Genomic DNA, 27,862 nt, shown 5'->3' with positions numbered 1-27,862 from the left:
AAAAATGTAAAAATATGGTATATTAAACTTAAAGATGAAAAGGCTTGAAACTATGTAAAGCACTAGAGTGTTCTGCACATTACTTATACCCCCAAGTTAACACCAGGTGCAGAATTGGCATTTTTAGAATTCACCCATTAACTTTCTTTTCCAGACTCGATAGAAATATTTACTTCCAAATGAGATTACATTTTATGACCAAAAATACTTTGTACCTTCAAATTATAAATCCAGAGGTAGTATCTAAAGATTCACTAAACATTATTCCTTATACCTTAAGTAACATAAAGAAACAAAATATAAAACGTGATTTACAAGGTCACAAATAATCTACTGGGAAATTTAATACTTTGTCCCATGTTTTAGGTTGGATTTGTGGGGGGTAGGGTACTGGCAACAATCTCTCTCTTAACCTGGGACACCATGAGTTTTTAACTCTTAAAATTATATTGATGTTTTTGTATATTTCACAACTTCAGTTTTTAAAATTAAATTAAGGGCGACACTAGAAACAAGCAAAAAGGAAAAAAGAACTAAAAGTCAAGGTGCTATTTTTAAAACAGCTGACAAACAAGATGAATTCATCTGTCAAGAGCCAAAATATTTAAAGGGGTCATCAAACATTTTAAATAAAAACCCAAGATTATACAGCTCCTCTACCATCCCAAACTCATGAGACCAAATTAACTAAATCCCACCCACGACGGTTTGACACCAGCATTTTCCAGAGAGCACTGACATTGTCTAAAGGATTAAGACATTGCAAACAACCCTACATAAACCAAGCAGTTACCTACAACTGCAATGACTTAAAAAAAATAACGGGAAAATGCTAAAACATAAAACCATTTGATAATGTGCAACAGAATGAATAATAAATGAAAACACTTTGCTGTAAGTAACTTAATTCAGATACTTAAAGGATATGGGTAAAGCTCAGAGAGGGGAAAAAGAACAACAACAAACTAAGTCTCAATTGTAAATACTTAAACAATGATACATTACTGGGAATTTGGCCATAGCACTTTCACTAGACGGTTGGAATGGGAAACCATGTACAAATTACTTAAATCCTACCAAGGTCACAGTGACAAACTGAAATCCGAGCCTAGCTCCCCAATTATGAGAGCTGGCGAGTGATCTGTATGCTCAGGAAAGCAAAGTAAATTTCCTGACAGAATGCACAGCTGACTAACACAAGAGCCAGAGAGACTTGCATCCAAATCCGGGAGGGGTTCTATCTCTAATAGAAACTACAAAATTACATTTTAGACAAGTCTCTAGAACTTCCTAGCTCCTTATTTTAACACATTTTATCAACTTTTCAAAGCCGCTTATCCGCTATTTTTAACACTTTAAATGACAGCTTCCTCAAATAAAATAATACACCTAGAAAAGGGCAAGCTAGTACAGAATCTTAAATCTTTAAAAGTCCCTGGGCGGGAGGCGACCACTGACTAATTATTAATCCCACTGTCTACAATCATGGATAAGATACGATTGAAGATTCACCTATTACTGCACAATGTCCAAAAACAATAAATAAAACCCTTGACACATCTCAACTGAGAAACAACGACAACAAAAAAATAACCTCGTGGGAAACCTTAGAACCGCAGCCCAATCCCACCCCCACCCCTCCCGCCCCAAATAGCCTCAATATGGAAAGGCAGCTGAGGGACGCTCCTGTAATTTGGTTGTTTTCTTATTTTTAGTACCAAATGCTGTCGACTGAATTGTCTAAAAGGGCAACCGCCTTGCACTTGTGCAGCTACACTCCAGTTGCTTTACAAACTCTTCAAGCAAGGATGGAAACCAAAAAATACACACCCTATGAATAAAGAGCTACTGAGCTAAGGAATGGGGATGGAAGCCCCAGAAGCGGTGGCGGAAGAACACAGGGAGAAAGTAACACAAAGCGAGACTTCGGCGGGCAGGGTGGTCAACGCCAAAGCACCAAGCCCCCAGGGTGGCTTCTCCCCAAGGATAGGAAGTGGACTGCAGGGCTGGCAACCTCGCGAAGGAAAGGGTGTGGTTCCCCCGGGAAGGGAGGGAGCACAGGGTGGGAAATCCAGGCTGGGGGCAGCGGGTGGAATTGGGCGATGGCGAAAGGAACCCCTGGAAATTTCCAATCTAAACCGGGGCCGCTCAACCGAAGGAACACCCGAAAGGCGCTGCCCAGCGGGGTGCTCTCAATATCCCCTCTTCTCGAGGTTACGTAGAGCCCACCGAGGAGCTTTTGCTCGTCCTTGGGTGATGCACAGTGAGGATACGCTTCCATCGGAATGGCACCCCCGCCCCAGACTGACAGCGAAGGACCGGATCTAGCTACGGAGAAAGGCCTAAAGGGGGATGTGGCAGGGGAAGAGGAGGGGGCGATGAGCTGAATTAGGGGGAAAACAGCTGCGAAGGCGAGTCAAAGGACAGGAATTCCACTGCAGTCCATTCCGAGACATCCTAGGCGCGCACGTGGGGTAGAAACGTCCCGAGAGAGTAGAAAGCTGGAAAATTTATGGAATTCAAAAGCAAGCAAGCAAGCAAGAGGAAATGTCTGAGGAGCGGACGACAGCGGAAAACCCGACCAGACGCCGGTAGAGAACGAAAAGCTCCGCAATGCCACTGCTGTAATGGGGATGGCTAGGGTGAAGGAAGGGAATGAGGAGAGGTAGAGGACGGCGCGAGACCCCAACGCGGCGTCAGCTAAGGTAGAACGGACACCGGTACCTGTGCTGTCGGCCACGTTGCCCACGGAAGACGCCATCTGGAGCTTCTTGAGGAAAAACAAGAGGGGGGTAATTGAGTCCTGTTGCCGCCACTACTGGCAAGAATGTTTCTAGAGGTAGGAGGAGGAGGGCAGCAGCCGTACCAGTGTTTTGGCAGGCTTAAGCGGCGGCAGCAGTTACAGGCTTCGAACCTTAGAACTCTAGTTGCCCATCTACCTCTCACGGTCTTGAAATGGCGGCGACGGCTCCTCGGCCGAAACAACACGGACCGGAACTACTTTCTGTTACAATCTAGTACCGGCGCGGAAGTAGCGCGGTAACCAGCTCTACCCACAAAATGAGTGTACTCGAATCCCCTAGCTCTTTTGTAACCTTCCGCGCGGGGCCCATTGCGACAAACACGATTCTGTCGAAAGCGCATGCGAGCAACCCTGTCAACCGCACTCGCGGTTGGGGCACTGTCTGGGCGAGGAGCGTCCAAGTTTTTTACTAGTGAAGCGGAAGGGTAAAAAGAAACCCGTACACGTGACGGATGCATTTTTGCCAAAGTGGTCTAGTCTATTAGCTAGCCAATGGTGAAGATTTTGATATAAATGCCAAAGACATCTGAAAAAGTTTAATCAACTTTATTCGTACCAAAATGGATAGTTACAAGTTTAATGGATCAATTCTGAGCAAGTAAATTTAAATGGTTATATTTCAAAGACTGAACTGTTGTTCAAAACGATAGGGGAGGGTCCCAATTTGAACACGTCTTAATTCTGACTCCAGCCATTGGTTTAAGCACTTTAACAAAGAAGATTGATGCTTTCACAGGGCCAAATGAACCCAAACATCTCACATCGTGGCCATATAGCCCGAAATTTCAAAATCATTTTGGTATTCAGGATAGGTCTGCTCACAGTATGAGGGCAAATGCTTCATAACTCAGAAACATGCTGAGAGTTTGCACTCCAAAGGCAGCCATAAAGATGTTAAAGATGATTCATATTCGTCAAGATCCATGACTCTTCTGAGTTGTGACTCCATTTCCACCACATAGCTTTGCAAATCATCACAATCAGTGATTTCGTTTAGCTCAAAGCAGTTCAACAATAATAAATGAATTCACTTAAACCTCATATCTAGATGGAGGCTGAATTGCCTCCACTTCCTTGAAGAAATGAGCTCTTATGATCTTCCTGCAGTTTCAAATCCACTATTCAGACATTTTGTCACATTGGTATTAATTTACATCTCATCTCTTATTCCAGAAAAGATTTAGGGTAGCTTGCCACATCAGCAAGAAATTATTATAAACCAATGGAGGCAACAAGTTGGATCTCTCAGAGCCTTTTTATTTCAAAAAGTCCTTGATCTAAGAAAACAGGTCAGTGAATTTCTTCAAAACATTTCCACTACCTAGTCATTTGACTACATTAAAAAAAAAAAAAAACCTAAGTCCTCAAGTTCTGCTTCAATTTCTTTGAGACAGTTCACAAACTTTCATTATGGATATGAGCACAGAGAAAATTCATACTATTGATAATTTCCTCCATCACATTCATAATGAAGAGTCACATGCAGTGAAAAAGACCAAGTTCACTCTACAAACTCTCCTGGAAATTGGGCACCAATCTATTCTCTTAATTTGATTTAACTGGTAAAAGTCCTCCCCCCCCCCCACAAATGCCCCCATCTGTGGTGAGTAAACTCAGCTTTTCAACTTTTAGAACAGACTTCTCAGATTCCACTGGCAGATGTTTAGGCCTTACTGATTAGTGGGTGCTAGCTAATTAAGTAAAACTCTTTTTGTTGTTAGATGCCAGGTCGTTTTCCCAGTCAGGCAGGCTATTTGGCCCATTGATACTTGTGGTCTAAGGTTCCTTATCCTGACAGAAGAGTCAGAGGATGTTACGATACATTTTGCTGGGTGGAAAGCTGGATAGTGGGGCTCACAGTGGTTCAATAAAGAAAAACCCCTGTTGGAGTCTCAAGAACCCCCTCCAGGTACCTTCCAGAAATAGCACCTGGAGGGTTTAGTTTGAGGGACTTACTCATCTGACAAACACATCTTCTTTGGCCAGTCAGGTAACATTTACTAGAGTGCAAAGCACTGTGGCGGACACAAAAGTCACCAAGACAAGATCTTTGCCCTTAAGGAACTTGAAGCCCAGTTAGGTAGACACAAAAAGCTACCAGAGCATAAAACAGAAGAGTAGTATTTAGGTGATGAAATATATTACTGTCTATAAATATCTGGGGAGGGAACAGTCACTTCAGGCTGGAGGAGGGTGACGAAGAAGGCCTGACTTGGACATCGAAGGAGGTGCTTTTGTGTGTTCTCTTGAACGCTGATTTCTGGTTATTTTTTTTCTCCCTTTTATGTGCAGCAATTCTAAATTCAGAATCATCTGAAATAAATCAGCCACACTTCAATCCCAATTCCAAACTTTGCCATCCTAATAACACCACTAACGGTGTCTTCGTTTTCTGTTACTTTGTAACAAGTTACCACAAATTGAGCGGCTGAAAACAACACACATTTCGCACCAGCGGCGCTAGCGCTGGGCGAGGGAGCGGGAGACACGCTCTGGCCGCCACCGCCACTCTGCGGCTGGAAAATGGCTCCAAAGGCTCAAGGAAGCTGGAAAAATACAGAGATGTAGCCCCACAGGCTCTCCAGATGTTTGGGGATAATATTCCAGAGAGAAATTGAGCCCCCTGGGTTAGGTAACCAGTCATAATGAAGAAAATTAGTCTTAAAACCTTCCAGAAATCTTTGAACCTGAATAAAAGTAAAGGAGAAACTGATTTCAGGGTAGTATGACAACCATCACTAGCCAGTGAGTTTGGAAAACGTGATTCCTTATTTGGTAGCTGCTATGGTAAAGATATGGCCAGCTGTGATATCAACAGTGAAGATGAAAAAGGTGGAAAACATAGATTAAGAGGGAAGCCTAATGGGTACACTAAAAAGGCGGCTTTCTGCAGAACAAAAGCTGAAAGGCAAGGGGAGCCCACCCTCCAGGAGCTCTGCCAGAGGATACGTTTTCCTCTCCTCAGCACCAATAATAGTCTTTAAAGATGTGAGAGCTCAAAGACCAATAAGATCCACTTCCCTTGGCAATCATCCCTATAGTCCTACCCCTTGACCTCTTGACTTACAAACGCTGAGGATACGTGTATCAAGATGGAGGAGGTGAGAGTCAAAGCCTAGGTTTATTCTTCCAATCCAAGTCCAGCACGGAATAATGTTCAAAAAGATTTTCAGTCTTCAGCCTGAAACTGCGTGCTAAGAACAAAATAACTCATTGAAGAGTTCAGAATCTCAAAATGGAGACTTGCATCTTCACCTCAATGAACACATGCCTGTAGTTATTGGACTTATGCCTCAAGACTGCGTTTGGTATTCTGTGCCTGTAGATGAGGGGATGCATCCTTTAGAAGGATCGCCTAGCTATTGTCTGGACAGTTCTTCTCCCATGGAAGTTTCTGCAGTACTTTCTCAAGTGGGAGGGAACTCTTTCTCCAAAAATGAAAATCAAGTAGGCCAGGACATAGTCGTTGCCCCAGAGATCTTTGTGGATCAGTCTGTGAATGGCTTGTTCATTGGCACCACAGGCGTCGCATTGCAAAGCCCAAGAGCGAGTCGTGATGATGTCCCTCCACGTTCACCATTGCTACCTCTAATGCAGAATTATCAAATGCAAACGAACTGCAGTGGACTCACCGGCACAGATGTCCATGTGTCTGAAAGTATGCGCTATTATTTGAATTTCGATCCTGACTCTGCTCCTGAGGTTGCAAGAGTTTATGATTCAATGGAAAGTAGTGGTCTTATGGTTGTAACAAGCCTTACAGAGGAGCTGAAAAAACTTGCGGAATAAGGATGGTACTGGGGACCAATTACATGCTCAGAGGGTGAAGGGAATCTAGTAAATGTTCCAGATGGTTCTTTTCTTGTTCAGGATAGTTCTAATGACAGTTATAGTTTAAGCTTGAGCTTTCCTTCCCATGGTAACACACTTCACACTAGAATTGAGCACTCAAATGGTAGGTTTTGCTTTTATGAACAGCCAGATGTGGGGGGACAATTTGGTGATCTAATTAAACATTCAACCAAAGACTCTGAAAATGGAGCTTTTTGTTATTCAAAGTTGGATCTGCAATTTACCCTGTCAAATTGCCTGGATCTGCAATTTACCCTATCAGACTGTCCAATCAAGTATCACAATTTGTGTAGGTGGCGTTCTTTTGCAAGACCTGTGTCGTTTTGTTTTATGTCAGTATTCCAATAGACTTATTTCAAAAACTGCCTTTGCCAAACAAAATAGATTATTGACAGGAGAAGCATTACTGAAAGACTAGGAGAACCCTGTATCTTGCACTTTCAGTTCAAGAAAAAGAGATTGAAATATAGTTTACAAACTTTCATTGCTATCAAAATCTTTTGCTGCCATAGCTGGTTCAGTTTTAGGTGAAAAAAGTAATCAATTTGTTTAGGGGTAGGGAAGTGTCAGCAAGGTGTCTTGAGTTTATTTTTGGTTCTTTAAAAAAGAAAGTCTTGAGGTTTTAGAAGTGTGAATATCTTGTATCATGTGCAAAATAATCACAATGTGAATTATCAGATTCTCCTTCATCCATACCTCCCCAAGTCCTTTGCTGCTATCCACTGTGATTTTTATGCATTGAGGGCACACTTCATGTGTATCCAATCCAAAGTAAAGTTGAATGAAACTTTTAGAATAAAAATCGTTCTCTTTAAATGACCTATTTTCAGAAGATAGTGTTGAAGAAACATACCCATGTGATAAAATGCAGAATTTACATATACACTGAAAATTAGTTTTAATCTCATACTTTAGAAAGAATTATGAATTGACATACTCTTGGGTAATAGAATGCAGGTCTGCAACATGTCTTTTACAACACCATTTTCTAAATTATTTTTAAGATTGTGCTAATTTTTTCGTTGTGAAAAGTTGAATTTTTCTGTTGCCTTCACTTTCATTTAGTGGTTTGTATACTTTTTTAATGGCCTTACATCAAAAAATCTTAAAGAAGTATATGCCACCAATTTAGAAATTGTTGCCTTTTCTGTCATTAGACTCTGATACAAATTGGCATAACATATAAAGACCTATGGAACTAGAACTATTATTAAAGAAATATTACATGATCTTAGATTCCTATGATAATTTTTTGTGTCATCTGTAGTACTTTCCTTTGGCAAACATTGTATCTCAGTTTCTTCAGCTTAGTCCACATTTTCTTGGGTAGAACATGATTGTACAACTAATTTTAATAAATGGATTGTCAATGCTCTTGCAACATTAAGGTTTCTATAAAGTTTTGAATTGATTTAGCAAAAAAGAAAACATTGTTTTGCAGTTGGATTTATATTTATCTTTAATGTGGTCACTAGTAAAATGTGCTAGATTTGACCCCTGCCCCCCCAAGACTCTAGTTGAAAAAATGTGGAAATTGTGAAGCATTATGTAAGGAAAATATTAAAACCATATCAGATACATGGGAGTCTTATTGCCTACCATATACTGCCATTAAAAAAAAAGTTTTTGTTTGTTTCTTTCTCTTTAATTCAGCTAAGTCTCGAGTAATTTGCAATCATTAATCATTTGACCTCTGATTCAGTAGTCATGGGGATGTTTATCCCTAAAATTTTTTAGTTATTTTGAAATGCAGAGTTTTGATTCATTGCACAATGTTATAATGTAGTGTTTTGAGATTGCCTTGTCCAGAAAATGTTTCCAGTTACACAGCTTCAAAGAAAAATGTTTCTATCTAAGATGAAACATGTAATTCAAGAAGTTTCTTCTTTTGTCACTTAGTTTTCTCTGCCCTCATTTAAACACAAGGGTAAAAATCTTAAGTCAGACTTAATGGCTTTGTCATTCAGACGTATCTGTACCCCCATTTTTTTCTCTACTTGTTTTTTAAGGTCAGAATTGAGATATTACCAAGAAAAGGCACAAAACCATATTATCATGGTACTATGTATTTTGACTTAAAGGGGAAAATGTACTTAATTTTGGTGAAACGTTGGTTGTAACTTGGTATAGAGACTCCTCTTTCATTTTCTGATGTTTTCACCTAATAAGATGAAATATGGAGAATATTGTAATAATATAATTTAAGTGTTCACTATAAGCTATTTGGATTAAGAATTATTACAGAGTTGTAAACCTGTTATCAAATTAATAAAACATTTAAACTACTCTTTTACAAGTCTATTTATTTTTTAAACAATTTAAAATATATCTAGAGTGAGCTAAAAGTCCTTGTGCATCTATATTAGATGGTAGGTATTTTCAGAGAGCCACTGTATATTAATAACTGTTGAAATGACTTCTTCATATTTCTGGAAGAACTTACATGTACTATTGGTGAAATCATGGTACACAGAGGTCTTTGGACTGCTGTAAACCCCATTTCATCATGTGTGCATAGCTTGTTCCCCACCTTTTCCTCATGTGATACCATGTGCATTGTTGTTGTTACGTGCCGTCAAGTCGGCCCCAACTCCTGGCGACCCTATAAATGAGTGATGTCCACAATGTCCTGTCCTCCACAGCCCTACTCAGCTTCTGTGGACTCATGCCCATGGCTTCATTATGGAGTCAGTCCATCTCATATTTGGTCTTCCTCTTTTCCCGCTGCCTTCTACTTTTCCCAGCATTATTGTCTTTCCCAAAGAGTCCTGCCTTCTTGTGAGGACCCAAAGCAGGACAGCCTCAGTTTTATCATTTTCGCCTCCAGCGATAGTTCAGGCTTCATTTGCTCTAGGACCCATGTACATAAGATCTAGATCCTTGTGCGTAAGATCTAGCTATTTAGTGTCAAGTTAAGATTATTCTGATTTTCATCTAAATGTTTTAAAATTTTTATTTTGTGTTCTTTTAGAGGGCAAATATTAATGCTATTCTATTCAGAGAGCCAATTTTGATGTGCCTTTGTATATCCATAATATAAAATACTTTAAAGAAATATGCCCTGTTATAATGCAATCTGAAATTGTTAGGTTCTCATAGTATATCGATAAAAATAAAAATATTTGCCAAGAAATTAGTTACATTATAAACAGAAAGAAAGAGGCGTTGCAATATTTTCTGCTTTTGTATATGGAGAGAGCCATTTGACATAGGTAGCACAACATAATGTGAAAGGCTAGCTTTATACAATATTCAAACAGTCTGGTTAAAATGGAAGGGAAAAAAAGAGAGGAAATTTCATCATCTAGTTCGGTCTGCGTACATTTTGATTATATTTTTGGAAGCTATTGAATGGTAACTTAAATAACATATGGGAAAACCTGTATTTGATTTTCAAATATGTGCTTCTAAAAATCTGAGCTCAAGGCAAAAAAAGCAAAGAAAACAGGAAAGCTGTGTCCATTTGCTATAATAAATGGATCAAATTGTTTTTTGTTAAATGTTTCATCACAAAACATGACGGAGGCCAGAGCTACTGTCAAGCTTATTAGGACACTATTATGCATTTTTACAAATAGTAAGAAAGCTATGGAAAGAATTTGGAAAATTTCTCTCTTGGTGTCTCTCTCTCTGTCTCGCTCTCAGTCTGTCTAAGAAAAACTGTTCTCTTTCTACTTGGTGCAATAATCTGAAAGTTTAGAAGGTCAAAATATTTATCACAGGAAACGATCATAGAACTAACAATAGTTTTCAAGGAAACCAGCTACATAGGGCAACCATCTTGCTCTTGAAAAAAATCATGTGCCAAAAGGCCAAATCATAATATGAAATAAACTATAAAGTATACATTATAATTTCTGAGCCAGTGTTATTGAAACAGGATAAAAGCTGCTAAAATCTTAAATAGGTTATATGCAATGTCTCTGCTAATGCTGCAAGTCTAAACATTTTCTTTAAAATGCCTTCAGAAATTGCAATTTTAATTATTGTACATTTTACATTATATATGAGAGATATTGCTTTATGAATGATTCCAAATATATATTTCATATACATATTTAAATCTTAATGGCTTTTCATCAAATGTGAATTCTTAATTTGAAAATGAAATCATACTACCAGCTATAGACAGTTTTGTTGAATAGTCTAATTAGGAACAATTGCCAGTTCCACAAATAATTTTAAATTTCTAAAATAAAGTGTTGGTACACTAGTAGTCACAAATTTGGTTTCTTTTAATACTTTTTTAATGCTGTGAAGAAGATTTTTTTAATAAACATCCTTTTTATTAATCAATTATGGCAAAATGTGTAGTTGCTATTTCTGAAAAGTGTTACAAACTCTGTATCTAGAGATGATGAAAAATTCTTATAGAATTTTGTAGTAAGTATACATATTGGGTTAAAGAAATTTTATAGTCATATTGGAGTGTCATGAAATTAATACTTTCAATCCAGACTGCTGTAGGTTATACTATTTCTGTTTGTTTCAAATCAGGTGTGTACCATTTGTACTTAGAACTCCACGGAATGAATCATCCCAAGTCCATTAATTGTAATATGTGGTTTGGCTTGCAAACAAATAATAGTAATTTCTTGCACATTTCTGGAAATAAATTGTGTAAGAATTTATGTATCTGCTTCTAGATACAGTGTATAAATAGAAATTTCATTTAAAAACACATACACACACAAAGAAACAAAAAACACACATTTATTTTCTCACAGTTCCCATGGATCAGAAACCCAGGCACAGGTTAACTGGGTCTCACAGGCTGCAATGAAGGTGTCAGCCAGGCTGCAAACTCATCTGAGGCTTCGAGTCCTCTTCCAAACTCCTGTGGTGGTGGCAGGATTTAGTTCCTTGTGGTCACAGGACTGAGGTTCCCATATCCTTGATAGCAGTCAGCTGGAGGCCACTCTCAGCTCTTAGAGGCAACCCACATTCCTTGCCACGTGGCCCCCTCCATCTTCAAAGTTAGCAATGGAGAATCTCCCTCGTGTCAATTTCCTCTCACACTTTGATTCTCACCAGAAAGAGCCTAGTCCCTCCCACTTTTACAAAATTGTGATTAAAAAACACATAAAACATAAAATTTACTATCTTAACCATTTTTAAGTGTTCAATTCAGAATTGTTAAGTATATTCACATTGTTGTGCAACAGTTCTATCCAGAACTTTTTCATCTTGCAAAACTGAAACTATATTCATTAAACAACTGCCCATTTCCCCTCCTCCAGCCCCTGGCAACCACCATTCTACTTTCTGTTTCTATGAACTTGACTACTTTAGATACCCCATATAGATAGAATCAAACGGTATTTGGCTTTTTGTGACTGAAGAGCCCTATCCCTTTTTTTTTTTTTTTTGGTGAGGAAGATCAGCCCTGAGCTAACATCCATGCCAATCCTCTTCTTTTTTTGCTGAGGAAGACCGGCCCTGAGCTAACATCTATTGCCAGTCCTCCTCCTTTTTTTTTTGGTTTTTTTTTTCCCTTTTTCTCCCCAAGGCCCCAGTAGATAGTTGTATGTCATAGTTGCCCATCCTTCCAGTTGCTGTATGTGGGACGCTGCCTCAGCATGGCCTGAGAAACGGTGCATCAGTGTGCGCCTGGGATCTGAACCCGGGCTGCCAGTAGCAGAGCGCACGCACTTAACCACTAAGCCACAGGGCTGGCCCCCAAGCCCTAACCCTTTTAAGAGCTCGCCTGATTAGGTAGCTCACTTAGGATAATCTCTATTTCTTAAGGTTAGCTGATTTGGGATCTTAATTACATCTGCACAATCCCTTCACAGCAGTGCTGACTAGTTTTTGACCAATTAACTGGGAGAAGGTGTGTATTCACCAGGGGGCCAAGAATCTTGGGGACCATGTTAGAATTCCGCCTACCACAAATAGCAGAGTAACCCTGAAAAAGGAGGGAGAGTGCTAACTGGGGCCTGTCAGACACTTTCACATGCTAAGTTCAACTTTCATATACTGTATTAGCCCTTTCAGTTTGCCACACATGTCCCTCCAGGCAATGGAGCACTGAAAAAGAGTGAAGCAGTCTGATCCCGTAATGTTCAAGATATCAAATTCTTGGCTCAGACTAACCGAAGACTTGGTAGAGGGAAACAAAGGCAAGTAAAGAAAAGGAAATTATCTGAGACCAAAAGCTTTTGATAATTGCATCCCCTGCCCTATACGGTAGGTAAAGTGGAGATATTCGTGTTAAGGATCCCATTCTCGGGGCCGGCCCCATGGCTTAGCGGTTAAGTGCTCACACTCCGCTACTGGTGGCCCGGGTTCGGATCCCGGGCGCGCACCGACACACCGCTTCTCCGGGCATGCTGAGGCGGCATCCCACATACAGCAACTAGAAGGATGTGCAACTATGACATACAACCACCTACTGGGGCTTTGGGGAAAGAAAAAAGGAGGAGGATTGGCAATAGATGTTAGCTCAGGGCTGGTTTCCTCAGCAAAAAGAGGAGGATTGGCATGGATGTTAGCTCAGGGCTGATTGGCATGGATGTTAGCTCAGGGCTGATCTTCCTCACCAAAAAAAAAAAAAAAAAAAGGGATCCCATTCTCAAAGATCCTGACAGCTGCTTCTGGGGTGAAGAGCTGGGCCATAAAAGCATGAACTGAAAGGATAAACCAACCAGGCTTCATATTGCAGGCTGGAAATAGGTGAAAGGGTGTAGAGCTGCAAGGACATACGTGTGATATCAAAATAGCTCTGGAATTCATCTTCCACCTCCACTGCCTGTGCCACTCCTCCACACTGGCCTGGGTGATCGCCACAGCCCTCGAACTGGTCTCTAGCCCTACCTGACTCTCATTTTCCACATGTCACCTTAGAAAATATAAAATACAAATCAGAATGAAGTACAAATACTCTCCTTCAAACTCCTCAGTGGCTGTGCATCATGTATCAGCTCTGCCTGCTGATGGAGCCTCATCTGCTGTCACATCCCTGTCCTCATGCTCATACTGCTTACAGTTCCCTGAAAAGATTAGGCTGTTTCACACTTCCAACCATGCCTTTTCCCAATCTTCTCTCTCTATCTAGAATGGCCATCCTCTCCATCCCAGTCTGCCTAGAAAATTCTTATATATCCTTCACTCTCCCCTCCTTAAGTAAAAATGCTGGCACCTGGCCCATGATCTCCTTCTCCACCCTAATTCCTGGTGCTCATACTAGGGGATCTCATTGTCCATGGAGATGACACAACTAACAACCTCTCGGTCCTTTGACTCTCTCAATTACCTTCTCCATTCCACTTCAGCCACCCACACCCAAAGCACCACATCTTGAACTTTACTGTGGCCCCGAGTTGCTCACCTCTAACATTTATCCCTCTGGTATTCCATTTTGGCCACAATCTCCTCTCCTACCTGCTCCCTCAGGCCTTCATCCACATGACACTTGTTCTTTTCCCTCATATGGACCTCTTTAGCCCTTTGAGCCCTCCATTTTCTCCCAGTCTGTCAGTCCCTCCTGGCCTCTTTTCCTTCTCTTCCCAACCTTTCTTACCCCCATGCTTGATGACCTGAACCGCTCTCTCACCAGCACCCTCAATTCCCTATGCATTCCTCTCTGCCAAACCAGCCCACAAACCTCTCACCTTGGGTTGGTACTACAAGCCGCCCTTCTCCCCTCCTTGACTTGGGTGTTTGCACCCTGCTAGAGAAAATCCACAAAACCATACAAATGAGTGCCACTATAAATCCATGGTCTTCATCCTCAGTTGAATCTCTTCTACAAACAACACTACATTCACACCCATCCTTATCATCATTCCATCTTCCTTTTCAAGGTCTACCCATCCACTTGTGCCTGAAGTGCCATCTTTTTCAATCTCTTGCAGAATCTCGCTTCATCAATTATCTCTTCTCTCTCTGATTGCAATCTGTGGTGCCTCTTCCTCAGCCTTAAATATGTTCAGGTCTCTCCCAGTTAAAAAAAAAAACTCTCTCGGGGCTGGCCCGGTGGTGCAGCGGTCAAGTGCGCGTGCTCTGCTTCGGGCAGCCCAGGGTTCGCAGGTTGGGATCCTGGGCGTGCATGGTTGCACCGCTTGTCAGGCCATGCTGTGGCGGCGTCCCATATAAAGTAGAGGAAGATGGGCACGGATGTTGGCCCAGGGCCAATCTTCCTCAGCTAAAAAAGAGGAGGATTGGCATTGGATGTTAGCTCAGGGCTGATCTTCCTCACACACACACACACAAAAACCTCTCCCTTGACCCTAAATCTTCATCAGGTGCCAATTTCTCTCCTTAACTTCTCAGCTTAAGCTTCTCCAAATAATAGTAGTCTACATTTGCTGTCTCTACTTCCTCAAATCTATTCATGCTTCATCCTACTGAAAAAATGTTTCTATTGAAATTTCTTTTGGCAAAAGTCACCAGTGACCTCCAAACTGCCAAAGCCAATAGCTACTTTTCAGCCTTGATGTTACCGGACTTCTCTATGCTTTTGACACTGCTGACAATTGCCTCTTCCTTGAAACGTTCTTGTTCCTAGGTTTCCATCACATTGAATTAATTCAGTTTCCTGGTTATTCTGTACTTCTCTGATCATTCCTGTTTGTTCTCTTCTTTTTATTTCTTCCTCCTTCCATCACCTAAATGTTAATGTTCCTCAGTGTTTTGTCAAGAACTGTGAAGGGTCTGAGATGTTACCCCACTTGCACAGTTATGTACTTTATATGTATGAATGCTAAAGAAACATGAGGCACCTGGATCAGGGAAAAGCATTTTTTATTAATACAACCAGATCAACAGCCAGAGTAACATTGCTACGTCGGTCCCCCACGCCCAGACCCAAAGTGACAGGATGAGAACTGATGGAAACTTTCTATGTGAATGGCAGGTTTCACTCCATAGATGAGGGATGGAAAACAACAGATATTCTCCATTTATACATAGGGGAGAGACAGCCATCCTGCTCCCTTCCGAAAGGAGAGGGAAAAGCCTTTGCTCCTTGGAGATGGGTTGGAAAGACTCCTGATTCTTACACTAACCTTTCGTAATGTTAATGTGTCTTTCCAAGGGCCAGATAAGCCCCGTGTCTCCAGCTTTTACAGCCTAGAGATGTCTCCAAGGTCTGGGCTTCATCCCTTTTTTTTAAGGTGTTAATTAACACCCTTTTTAAGGTGTTAATACCTAGGGAAATAGTGCTGCAGTCTTCCTGGCACCTTGGGAGCTTCATCTGGGGACCTAGTCCTGGCTGTAACCATTCGGATCTCTTGGAGAGATAAGAGAAGTTGTATTATCCATTTGGATCCAAGCATTTAGCTAGACAAATGGCTAGAGCTATCATCCTCATGGTATGTGAAAAGTGAAATGTGTCTAGGGGAAGTGAAAGCAAACATTCTCTATCTTTATATTGTATACATCCCTATATCTCAGGTGGCTAGGGCTTTTTACAGGGGCACTGAAAAATCCAGGGAAGTTTTATTTCCCACACCAGGACTCTCTTTTCTGTCTTCTCATCTCACTCTACATGCTCTCCCTGGGCCACCCCACCCACTTGTGTTGTTTTAACTGCTACCTGTATGCTAAGAACTTCAAATATCCCACCACCTGCTAGACATCTATATCTGAATGTTCAGACACCTCAAACTCCACGTGTTCAGAATGGAACTCCTCATCCCCACCCCCAAATTCTTGTGTTCTCTACATTAGTTGATAGCAGCACTGTCTGTGTCATACTTGTGGCTGCTCTCATTATTTGAATAGCCTTTCTATATATGGAAGAATTTCCACGTTATGAGCTCTGCCTCCTTCATGTAAGAGTCAGAAATATTTGCCAGCCTCTCTTGTAGCTAGGACAGAGTCATGGGACTTAGGCTCCTCCAATCAGAAACATCTGCATGAGACTGATTTGGAACTGAGCGACAAGACGAACCCAGCTCTAAGTAGAGCTTCCCTTTTTTCCTCTCAGGGAATTTCCAGTGTTTTCAAGGTTGACTTCTTGCAGCAGCAGCGGTAGCACCTTCCTCTTGTGCTCTGGGTGGGGGCACCTGTATCATCCGGCCACTTCTTCAATGGTTCGGGGCATTGTTCCTGGAAGCTCAGCTTCCAACCTCATCCTCTAGCCCTCCCAACAATTTGGGAGCTCCTCGATATCCTTTTTAAAAAATGCTTTCTCAGTTTAGTTAACTAGAGTCAGCCTCTGTTGCTCTCAACTAATATCTCTGACGAATACCCACCCCATCACACAAAACAGGAACCTGGAGTAATCCTTGACTCTCCCTCACCACCAACATCCAATCAATCCTCGAGTCCTGTTAATTTTATCTGCTAAGCATTTCTTGATTCTGACCCTTCCCCTTTATCCCAGTTACCACTTCCCTGGTTCAGGCCCGGATAATTTTTCATCTGGATTTCTGCAACAGCCTCCTAATTAGTCACCCTGCCTCTGGTCTTGTCCCTTTCCAATCCTAGCCTCCACACCGTTAACAGAACGATTTATCTAAAACATAAGCCTGACCGTCATTCACTTGGTTTAAACCTCATTACTTGCCGCTTCCTATTTTGAAAATTTTTGCTATTACAACATGAAACCACTTGCAATTACTCCCTATGCTCCCACTTGCGCGTGCGCGCACACACACACGCACACATCTTTTATCTCTTGGCTCCATGCCTTTGCTTGTGCTGTTCCCTCTTACTCCAATGAACTTTCTTCCCCATCTTCACTTGGCCACTTCCTGCTCGTTCTTTCAAACAACCCAGGCTGTGATGGGTGACTCTCCTCCTTATTTCCACAATACCTTTTGCATACATCTATCACTGTGCTTACCACAAAGCACTGCAATTGCCTATTATGGTATCTGTCTCCCCCAGAGCTCTCTGAGGGGCAAATGAGATCTGAATTCATACATGTATAATCTCCTCAATGCCTGCTCTAGTGCCTGGTGTTTAGTATGCACACAATAAATGTTTGATAATTGATTCATAAATTTATTGACTCAACTCAATTCAAACATCATTTCTATCAAAATTTCTTTAGATCTTCCCATCCTCCTATCTTCTGGACTCCTAAAGCAGTTAGTGGTTCCTCTATGCACTTTGTACACTCCCTTTTGTTAATTGAGGTAAAATTGACATAACATAAAGTTAACCATTTTAAAGTGCACAATTCAGTGGCATATAGTATATTCAATGTTGTATATTCACATAACCTCTATCTAGTTCCAAAACATTTTCATCACCCCAATGGAAAACCCCCACCCATTAAGTAGTCACTTCCCATTCCTCCCTCCCCCCCAGCCCCTTGCAATCACTAATCTGCTTTCCGTCTCTATGTATTTATCTATTCTGGATATTTAATAAAAATGGAATCATACAATATGTGACATTTTGTGTCTGTGTTTTTTCACAGAGCATAATGTTTTTGAGGTTCATCCATATTGTACCATGTATCAGTAGTTAATTCCTTTTTATGGTTGAGTAAAATTTCATTGTATGGATATACCACAGTTTATTTATCCACTCATCCATTGATGGACATTTGGGTTGTTTCCACTTTTTGGCTATTGTGAATAGTGCTGCTATGAACATTTGTCTACAAGTTTTTTGTGTGTGTGTGAGGAAGATCGGCCCTGAGCTAACATCTGCCAATCCTCCTCTTTTTTTTGCTGAGGAAGACTGGCCATGGGATAACATCCATGCCCATCTTCCTCTACTTTATATGGGACGCCACCACAGCATGGCTTGCCAAGTGGTGCGTCAGTGCACACCCAGGATCCGAACTGGCGAACCCCAGGCCGCCACAGCGGAGCCCGCGCACTTAACCTCTTGTGCCACCGGGCCGGCCCCTGTGTACAAGTTTTGATTTGAATACTTGTTTTCAATTCTTTTGGGTATATACCTAGGAGTGGAATTGCTGGATCATATAGTAATTCAATTTTTTTAAAACTTTTTTAGGCACTGTCAAACTGTTTTCCACAGTGGTTGCACTGTCTTACATTCCCACCAGCAATGCACAAGGGTTCCAATTTCCCCACATTCTCACCAACAGCTATTATTTTCCTTTTTAAAAAAAAATTATAGCCATCCTAGTAGGTGTAAAGCTATATCTCATTGTGGGTTTTATTGGCATTTCTGTAAAGACTAGTGATATTGAACACCCTTTTAGGTGTTTGTTGGCTATTTGTATATCTTCTTTGGAGAAATGTCTGTTCAAGTTCTTTGTCCATTTATTTTAGTAGACTTAATTTTTTAGTACAGTTTTAGATGTACAGAATAATTGAGCAGATATTACGTAGAGTTTCATATACTCAACCTGCCGTCTCCACCCCCAACCACTCCCACCCCTGCATGCACAGTTTTCCCAATTATGAACATCTTGCAGTTGTGTGGGACATTTGTTACAACTAGTGAACCAATATTGATACATTAGTATAGTCTAATAATCTATAGTTTATGTTAGGGTTCACCCTTTGTGTTGCACATTCTATGGGCCTTAACAAATGTATCATTTATCCACCATTAAAGTATCATACAGTATAGTTTCACTGTACTAAAAACCCTCTGTGTTCCACCTATTCAACCTTCCTCCTTCTTCCTCCTCCCGAACTTCTGGCAACCACTGATCTTTTTATTGTCTCCATAGATAACCTTTATTTTTTAGAGCAGTTTTATATTTGCAGAAAAACTGAAAAGATAGTACAGAGAGTTCCCATATACCTGACATCCAGTTTACCCTATTATTAACATCTTACATTAGTATGGCACATTTGTTATAATTAATGAACCAATATTGATACATCATTATTAACCAAAGTCCATACTTTATTCAGACTTCCTTAGTTTATTTTTGTTTTGTTTTGTTTTTTTTATGAGGAGAACTAGCCTTGAGCTAACATCCAATGACAATCCTCCCCCCCCTTTTTTTTCTTGAGGAAGATTGGCCCTGAGCTAACATCTGTGTCCACCTTCCTCTACTTTATATGGGACGCCGCCACAGCATGTCCCAACAAGCAGTGCGCTGGTGCGCGCCCAGGATCCGAACCTGCGAACTCCTGGCCACCGAAGCGGAGCACGCGCACTCAACCACTTCCACCACCAGGCTGGCCCCCAGACTTCCTTAGTTTTTACCTAGTGTTCTTTTTCTGTTCCGGCATCCCATGCAGGACACCACATTACATATAGACGTCATGTCTTCTTTGGCTCTTCTTGGCTGAGATGATTTCTCAGACTTTCCTTGTTTTTGATGACCTTCACAGTTTTCAGGAGTGCTGGTCAGGTATTTTGTAGAATGTCCCTCAATTGGGATTTTTCTGACATTATCCTCATGGTTAGATTGGGATTATGGGTTTTGGGGAAGAAGCCCACAGAGGTAAAGTGCTATTTTCATTGCCTTATAACTATGATACATATTATCAACATGACTTTTCACTGTTGATGTTGCTCTTGATCACCTGACTGAGGTAGTGTTTGTCAGATTTCTCCACTACAAAGTTACTCTTTTCTCCCCTCTTTTCACACTGTACTCTTTGGAAAGATGTTACTGTGTGCAGCCCACACCTAAAGAGTGGAGCAGTATGCTCCCCCTCCTTGAGGGGAGAGTATCTACATAAATTATGTGGAATTTTTCTGCATGGGAGATTTGTCTCTTCCCTCTCATTTATTTATCTATTTATTCAATCACTTATTTATATCAGTATGGACTCATAGATATTTATACTTTGACCACTCTCATTTTTATGCTCAATCATTTTTACTTTCTTTTTTATGCAATTAACAGCAGTCTGGCATCAACCAACCAACCAATAATATGGTGGTTCACTTGACAACCCTAGTACATTGTTCCTGACACTGGGGAACCTTTCCTGGGACCTTCAGAATGTTTTCCTTCCTATCAGAGGCAGTGACAACTCTCAGTAAGTATTTAGTGAAGTTGATCTTCCCCCTTGAGGTACAGATCAAAGGATTTGGGGAAGAGGAGAGAGGAGGAGAAGAAAAAGAAGGGAAAGGAGAATAAGAAGGAGGAGGGGAAAGAGATGTAGGAAAAAGAGTAAAAGGGGAAGGAGAATGCCAGGAGGTCATCAGAGGGTTTCCATAACCAAAGTTATGATGATAAGTAGAAGAAAGTGAAAAGAAAAAACAAGTTGAACCAGCCACATTACACCACAGATACAAAGCATTCTCCATGAAGGATGCAGGATTTATACAGGCCCACTAGACAAGATGTTTTATCACATACTCCACAGAAGAAGAGGGAGGATTCTGTAAGTGGAAACAAAAAGAAATAGAAACAGTTGCCCTTGGCAGCCGTAGCAAAGACTCTGTGGAAGCGGATGGATTGCTGCCATGGTGTTCAAGAGATCACTGGATAGAACCTCCTCATGGCCAAACAAAAGTGATAGTGCCATAGTCTTTGATCTAGAAATTCCACTTCAAGGGATGTATTCTATATTTATTTATTCTATATATAGTCTATATATATATATTCTCTATATATTCTATAAATATATGTTTGAAATGACACATATACAAAAATGTTCACTGAAACATTGTTTGCAAGAGCAAAAAATTAGAAGTAATCTAAAAGTCCACCAGTAGGAAATTGCTTAAGCTATGGTACAACTAGCAATGTAATACTATACAGTCACAAAAACAATTAGCAGCTCTATATAGACTGACTTGGAAAGATCTCCAGATATACTGCTAAATGAAAAAGCAACGTGCAAAACAGTGGGCATATAGTGCTACAATTTGTGTTTTTTTAAAGGAACATATAGATATATGTTGATAAATGTATAGAATATTTCTGAAAGAATATACAGGAAACTGATAACTGTGGTTGCCTCTAGGGAGGGGAAATGAATTGGAGGATAGAGAGGAAGGGAAACTTTCTGTCTTTTTTATTTTTTGCAGGGAAAGATTCGCCCTGATCTAACATATGTTGCCAGTTTTCCTCTTTTTTTCCCCTCCCCAAAGCCCCAGTGCACGGTTGTATATTCTAGTTGTAAGTCCTTCTAGTTCTATGCAAGCCACTGCCACCGCATGGCAACTGACAGACGGGTGAGGTGGTTCTGCGACCAGGAAACGAACCTGAGCCACCGAAGCGGTGAGAACGCCAAACTTTAACCACTATACCATCAGGGCTGGCTAGAAACTTACCCTTTGCCATATATTTTTTGGTAGATTTTAATTTCTGTACTATACATTATGTACACAAAAATTAAATACTGGATCTAAAGTAATGTTGAAAGGGAATGAGATGCTGTCTTCCCAAACTGTGAATCTGGAGTACGTCATAGAATCTATCAAACTTTCTTGCCTCTATCTGTTCCTGGTGCCTCACCCAGGGTTCAATAGCACTTTGACAAGTCACTTGCAAAGCTCTTCTACAGAATGATGCCTGGGCAAAAGCTGGAGACCTTGGGAGCATGAGGGGCATTTGCATTCCTTCATCCAACAGAAAGCAGAAGTTTGAGAAGAGCAGGGAGGATATGAGCAGTGGTGAATGCACAGCTATTTGATAGTGTCAAAGAAAAAATTTGGCCTTTTGGACCATGACTTAAGATATTGGAATGACAGGGTTTTAGCTGTAGAGAGAGCATATTTTATAAGGGCTAGAGAGAGGATTTACTTGGAGACGTCCCAATCTGATCATATGAATTTTAAACAGAGAGCCAAGTAAGAGTTAGAAATATGTTCAAGTGAAACAAAAATTAGTAGTAATGGAGCACATTAAGAAAGGCATTTAAAAAAATTACAATGGAGGAGGTGTAGCCATCTTCACAAGACTAGAAAGGAGGTGAAAACTAATACTAGAGGTGCAGACGCTCTGTTTCCTCCACATACACCCCCATTCTGTTTTTCCCACTGTTTGCTTTTCACAGACCCCTTTCCACTATGCCCTCTGGGCCTCCTGTTTCATGAGAAATAAACTACTCTACACGCTGGCTTTCTTCACTGAACTTTCCCTTCCAGCCCTTGCCTTAACTGAACTGGGCCTCTCTCCTGAGGCTCCTGCTTTCCTGCAGTCCTCTCCAGGAGACTGCTTCTTCTCTCACACTCTGACTACCACAAAGACAAGGAGGGAGGGGGGAATAAAAGAAGCTTTCTCCTTGCTCCCTATTGCCATATCCACCTCTCATGGGTAAACAATTTCTGTTCTTTTGAGGCTCATGGCATCTGGATTTATAACTGCCTACACAACCTTAAAACTATCATCCCAGCCTCCTTATTCAGTAAGAATTTTTGAATCTAGCTTTCAGTTTTCCTTTCTGCTCCATGTCCTGTCATCAGCTGGAAGACTCCAGAATTAATCTGGATGACCATCTGACTCCCTGGCTTCCCAATTTCTTAACTTTCTCAATTGCCTTCAAGAAAATATCCAAATTCCTTAGTATGCCCAAGAGCACATCTTGAATATAGTCACCAGTCTACTTTATTTCCTGATGTGGCTTCTTAGGCACTTTATATTCCAACTATAAGAAATACTTTACAGTTCTCTAAAGCCACTGCTAATTTATTCCTCCAGACCCTTTACCATTCTCATCCCTCTGTCTGTAATGCCAGTTCCACCCCCACCTAGTTTGCCTATTCAACATCCATGTGAATGATTCATTTAACAATCTAGTCTTTCATTTCCTATTCTGTCTTTACTGCAGGAAATTTGTTCTCCATTCCATTTCAGTTTCCACTTTCAGAGCCACATCCTGGGCTTCTTCATTGCCCAGAAAAATATGACTTCTGAAATTTTAAACCTGAGTTTCACCAAAAGCCGGAGGGGACTTCCACTTGTGGCCAAGATTGAATAATTTACCCTCCTGCCTGAAACAACAACAAATGGATAAACTATGTAAAACAACAGTTTTCAGACTGGACATCAGGCAGCACATGATAAGGATCACAGAGAGAGGAGAAACAAACAATATGAGTCTTATGGTTGCTCTAGTATACTGTCTGGAGAGAGTTTCTAGGCCACAGTGCAGAGAGATAGAACCCAGGCAGAGCCTAGCAGTCTCTCTGAGCTGAGAAGATAGAGTCGGGAGGCCAGGGAGGCCAAGGGAGCTAAAGTTTACAGGACAGAGCACTGGAGAGAAGAGAACTGCACAGAGAGAAAGCTCTGGAGATCTGCAGAGGATCCCCCTTGAGTCTTCAGCTGAGTACTGGTTAGTGAATGCATGTAAAGAAACTACCTAAAGCTGGGAAGAACCACCTGAGCGGATTAGAGGGGAAAAATACTCAAAGCTCACACAAGGACCAGACTCCACCAGCCTGAGTGGGAAAACTTCATAATTCACAAGGCACTGGGTAGAATAATGAGAAGGGTTTTGCCTCAGGAGTGGAGCAAAATTATCCCAAGACTAAAAGACTGCTTTGATTTCAGTTTAAAAAAAAAAATTAAAAAAGAGCTGAAAAGCAAGCCTCAAAAAGATCCAACTGTTTCCAGGTAACTTACCTTCCTAGAACAAAGCTTAAGCACATTTATAGCAGTACAAAAGGATCCAGCACCCAACAAGGTAAAATTCACAGTCTCTGGCATCCAATAAAAAATTAACAGGCATGCAAAGAAGCAGGAAAATATGACCCATAATGAGAAGGAAAATCAATCAATAGAAACAGACCCAGAAATGGCACAGGTGATAAAGTTAGTGGACAAGGAAAATAAAAGTTATTATAACTATATTCAAGATGGTAGAGAAAACTTTGAGTATGTTTAGAGACATAGAAGATAAAAAAGAGTACAAATCAAACTTCTAGAGATAAAAAAATAATATCTAAAATGAAAAATACATGAGATGGGATTAACAGCAGATTAGATACTGCAGAAGAAAAAGATTAGTGAACTTGAAGGGATGATAATAGAAACTATCTGAGTGAAACACAGAGAAAAAAAGACTGGAAAAATGAACAGAGCATCAGTGAGCTGTGGGGCAACTCCAAGCAGCCTTCTATACGTGTAATTAGAATCCCTGAAGGAAGAAGGTGGACAGAAAAAATATTTGATAAAAAATTGGCCAAAAAATTTCCAAACTTCATGAAAACTATAAACCCACAGATCCAAGAATCCCAATGAACTCCACTCCAAGCACAAGAAACATGAAGAAAACTACACCACAAAGAAGAGCAAACTAAACCCAAAGATAACAGAAGGAAGGAAATAATAAAGATTAGAGAAGAGGTAAACAAAATAGAGAACAGAAAAACAATACAGAGATTCAATGAAACCAAAAGTTGGTTTTTTGAAAAGATCAACAAAAATTGACAAACCTTTAGCTAGAATGACTAAAAAAAAAAGAGAGAAGATTCAAATGACTAAAATCAGAAATGAAAGAGGGGACATTACTGTAGACTTGACAGAAATAAAAAGGGTTATAAGAGACTACTATGAACAACCGTATGCCAACAAATCAAAGGAAATAGACAAATTCCTAGAAACACACAAACTACCAAAATTGCGTCAAGATAAAATAGAAAATCTGACTAAACAAGTAAGGAGATTGAATCAGTAATCAAAAACTTGCCAACAGGGGCAGGCCCAGTGGCATAGTGGTTAAGTTCGTGTGCTCCGCTTTGGCAGCCTGGGGTTCGCAGGTTTGGACCCCAGGTGTGGCCGTATGTACCGCTCATCAAGCCATGCCATGGCAGCATCCCATATAAAGTAGAGGGAGATGGGCACAGATGTTAGCTCAGAGCCAATCTTCCTCAGCAAAAAAGAGGAGAATTGGCAACAGATGTTAGCTCAGGGCTAATTTTCCTCACAAAACAACAACAAAAACAACAACAACAAAAAACATTTGCCAACAAAGAAGAGCCCAGGGCCATATGGCTTCACTGGTGAATTCTACCAAACAGTTAAAGAAGAATTAACACCAACCCTTCTTAAACTCTTCCAAAAAATTTAAGAGTAGGGCACACTTCCTAACTCATTCTACAAGGCCAGCATTACTCTGATATGAAAGCCAGACAAAGACATTACAAGAAAAGAAAACTGCAGACTAATATCCCTTATGATGATAAATGCAGAAAACTCAACAAAATACTAGCAAACCAAATTTGGCAGCATATTAAAATGATTATGCACCACAACCAAGTGAGATTTATCCCAGGAATGAAAGAGTGGTACAACCTATGAAAATCAATCAATGTAAAACACCACAGTAATAGAATAAAGGGGGAAAAAAACACATCATCATCTCAATTAATGGGAAAAAAAAAGCATTTGACAAGCTCTAACACCTTTTCATGATAAAAACATTCAATAAACCAGGAATAGAAGGGAACTTACTCAACGTGAAAAAGGAAATATGTGAAACACCCACCACTAATATCATACTCAATGGCAAAAGACTAAAAGCTTTTCCCCTAATATGAGGAACAAGGCAAGGACATCCACTCACACCAATTCTATTTAACATAGTATTGGATGTACACCTGAAATTTTTACAATGTTATAAACCAATGTTACTGCAATAAACAAAAAATTAAAAAGAAAAAAAAAAAAAAAAAGGAATTCTAGCCAGAGCAATTAGGCAAGAAAAAGAAGTAAAAGGCATTCAAAGTGGAAAGGAAGAAATAAAACTATCTCTATTCACAGGTAAGATGATTTTGTACATAGAAAACCCTAAAGAATCCACACCAAAAAAAATCTAATAAACAAATTCAAATAAACTAAATAATAAAAATCTCATAAACAAGTTCAGCAAAGTTGCAGGATACAAAATCAACACGTGAAAATTAGTTGTATTTCTATATACTAGCAATGAACAATCTGAAAAGGAAATAAAGAAAATAATTCCATGTACAATAGCATCAAAAAGAATAAAATACATAGGAATAGACTTAACCAAGGAGGAGCAAGACTTGTACACTGAAAATTACAAAACATTGTTGGAAGAAATTAAAGAAGACCTAAATAAATGGAAAAACATCTTATGTTCATGGATTAGAAGACTTAATATTGTTAAGATGACAATACTCCCCAAAGCATCTACAAATTCAATTTAATCTCTGTCAAAATGAGATTTTGCAGAAATAGAAAAACACATCCTAAAATTCATTTGGAATTTCAAGGGACCCCAAAGAGCCAAAATAGTCTTGAAAAAGAAGAATGAAGCTGGAGGTCTCACACTTCCTGATTTCAAAATTTACTACAAAGCTACAGTAATCAAAACACTGTGGTACTGGCATAAGTACAGACATAGACCAATGGAACAGAATAGAGAGCCCAGAAATAAACCCTCGCATATGTGGTCAGTTGATTTTTTTTTTCTGCTAAGTAAGATTCGCCATGAGCTAACATCTGTTGTCAATCTTCCTCTTTTTTTTTTTATGTGAGCTGCAGCACAGCCACTATCAGACAAGTGGTATGCTTCTGCGCCCGGAAACCGAAACTGGGCCGCCGAAGTGGAGCGTGCTGATATAGTCAGTTGATTTTTGATAAGGATGTCAAGACCATTCATTGGGAAAGGACAGTCTCTTTAAGGAGTGGTGTTAGAACCACTGGATATCCACATGCAAAATGATGAAGTTAGACTCTTACCTTACACCATATACAAAAATTAACTCAAAATGAATCAAAGACCTAAATATAAGAGCTAAAACGATAAGACTCTTAGAAGAAAATATAGGGGAAAATCTTCATGACATTGGCTTTGGCAGTGATTTCTTGGATTTGACACCAAAAGCACAGATAACAAAAGAAAGATAGATAAATTGGACTTCATAAAAATTGAAGACTTTTGTGCATCAAAGGACACTATCAAGAGAGTGAAAAGAAAACTCACAGAATGGGAGAAAATATTTACAAATCATATACCTGAAAAGGGATTAATATCCAGAATAATATAAAGAACTCCTACAATTCAACAACAAAGAAAACAATCCAAAAATGAGTAAAGGACTTGAATAGACATTTCTCCAAAGAAGATATATAAATGGCTAACAAGCACATGAAATGATGCTCAACATCATTACCCATGTGAGAAATGCAAATCTAAACCACAATGAGATACCACTTCACATCTATTAGGAAGGCTATTGTAAACAAAATAAAACAAAAACAGAAAATAACAAGTGTTGGCAAGAATGTGGAGAAATTAGAACCCTCATGTATTGCTGGTGGGAATGTAAAATGGTGAGGCTACTGTAGAAAACAGTTTGGCAGTTCCTTAAAAAGTTAAGCATAGAATTATTATATTATCCAGCAACTCCACACCTAGGTATACACCCAAATGAATTGAAAACAGGGAC

The 27,862-nt window shown here is 40.1% G+C and overlaps 1 protein-coding gene and 1 pseudogene across 4 annotated transcripts in view; one reads left to right on the top strand and one right to left on the bottom strand.

The window, feature by feature from the left end:
- The window catches only part of OGT (O-linked N-acetylglucosamine (GlcNAc) transferase), a 32,917-nt gene extending 29,951 nt beyond the window's left edge, over nt 1–2,966 (bottom strand). For 2 of the 4 annotated variants that reach the window (XM_058536167.1, XM_058536168.1), the window contains exons 1-2: nt 2,867–2,966; nt 2,725–2,770 (exon numbers count right to left, since the gene is read on the bottom strand). In XM_058536167.1, coding sequence (XP_058392150.1) covers nt 2,725–2,761 — 37 coding nt within the window. In that variant the 5' untranslated portion in view covers nt 2,762–2,770; nt 2,867–2,966. Of the gene's footprint in view, nt 1–2,724 lie in introns of all 4 variants that reach the window. The other 2 variants (XM_058536166.1, XM_058536169.1) reach the window with 2 other exon arrangements.
- Nucleotides 2,967–5,448: 2,482 nt separating this feature from the next.
- LOC131400513 (suppressor of cytokine signaling 6-like) lies at nt 5,449–7,065 on the top strand (annotated as a pseudogene).
- Nucleotides 7,066–27,862: the final 20,797 nt, after the last annotated feature.

Source organism: Diceros bicornis, chromosome X (genome assembly GCF_020826845.1).
Source record: "Diceros bicornis minor isolate mBicDic1 chromosome X, mDicBic1.mat.cur, whole genome shotgun sequence".
Lineage (NCBI taxonomy): Eukaryota > Metazoa > Chordata > Mammalia > Perissodactyla > Rhinocerotidae > Diceros > Diceros bicornis.
The sequence above is the reverse complement of the archived record's forward strand: the minus strand, read 5'-3'. Positions and strand labels throughout refer to the sequence as shown.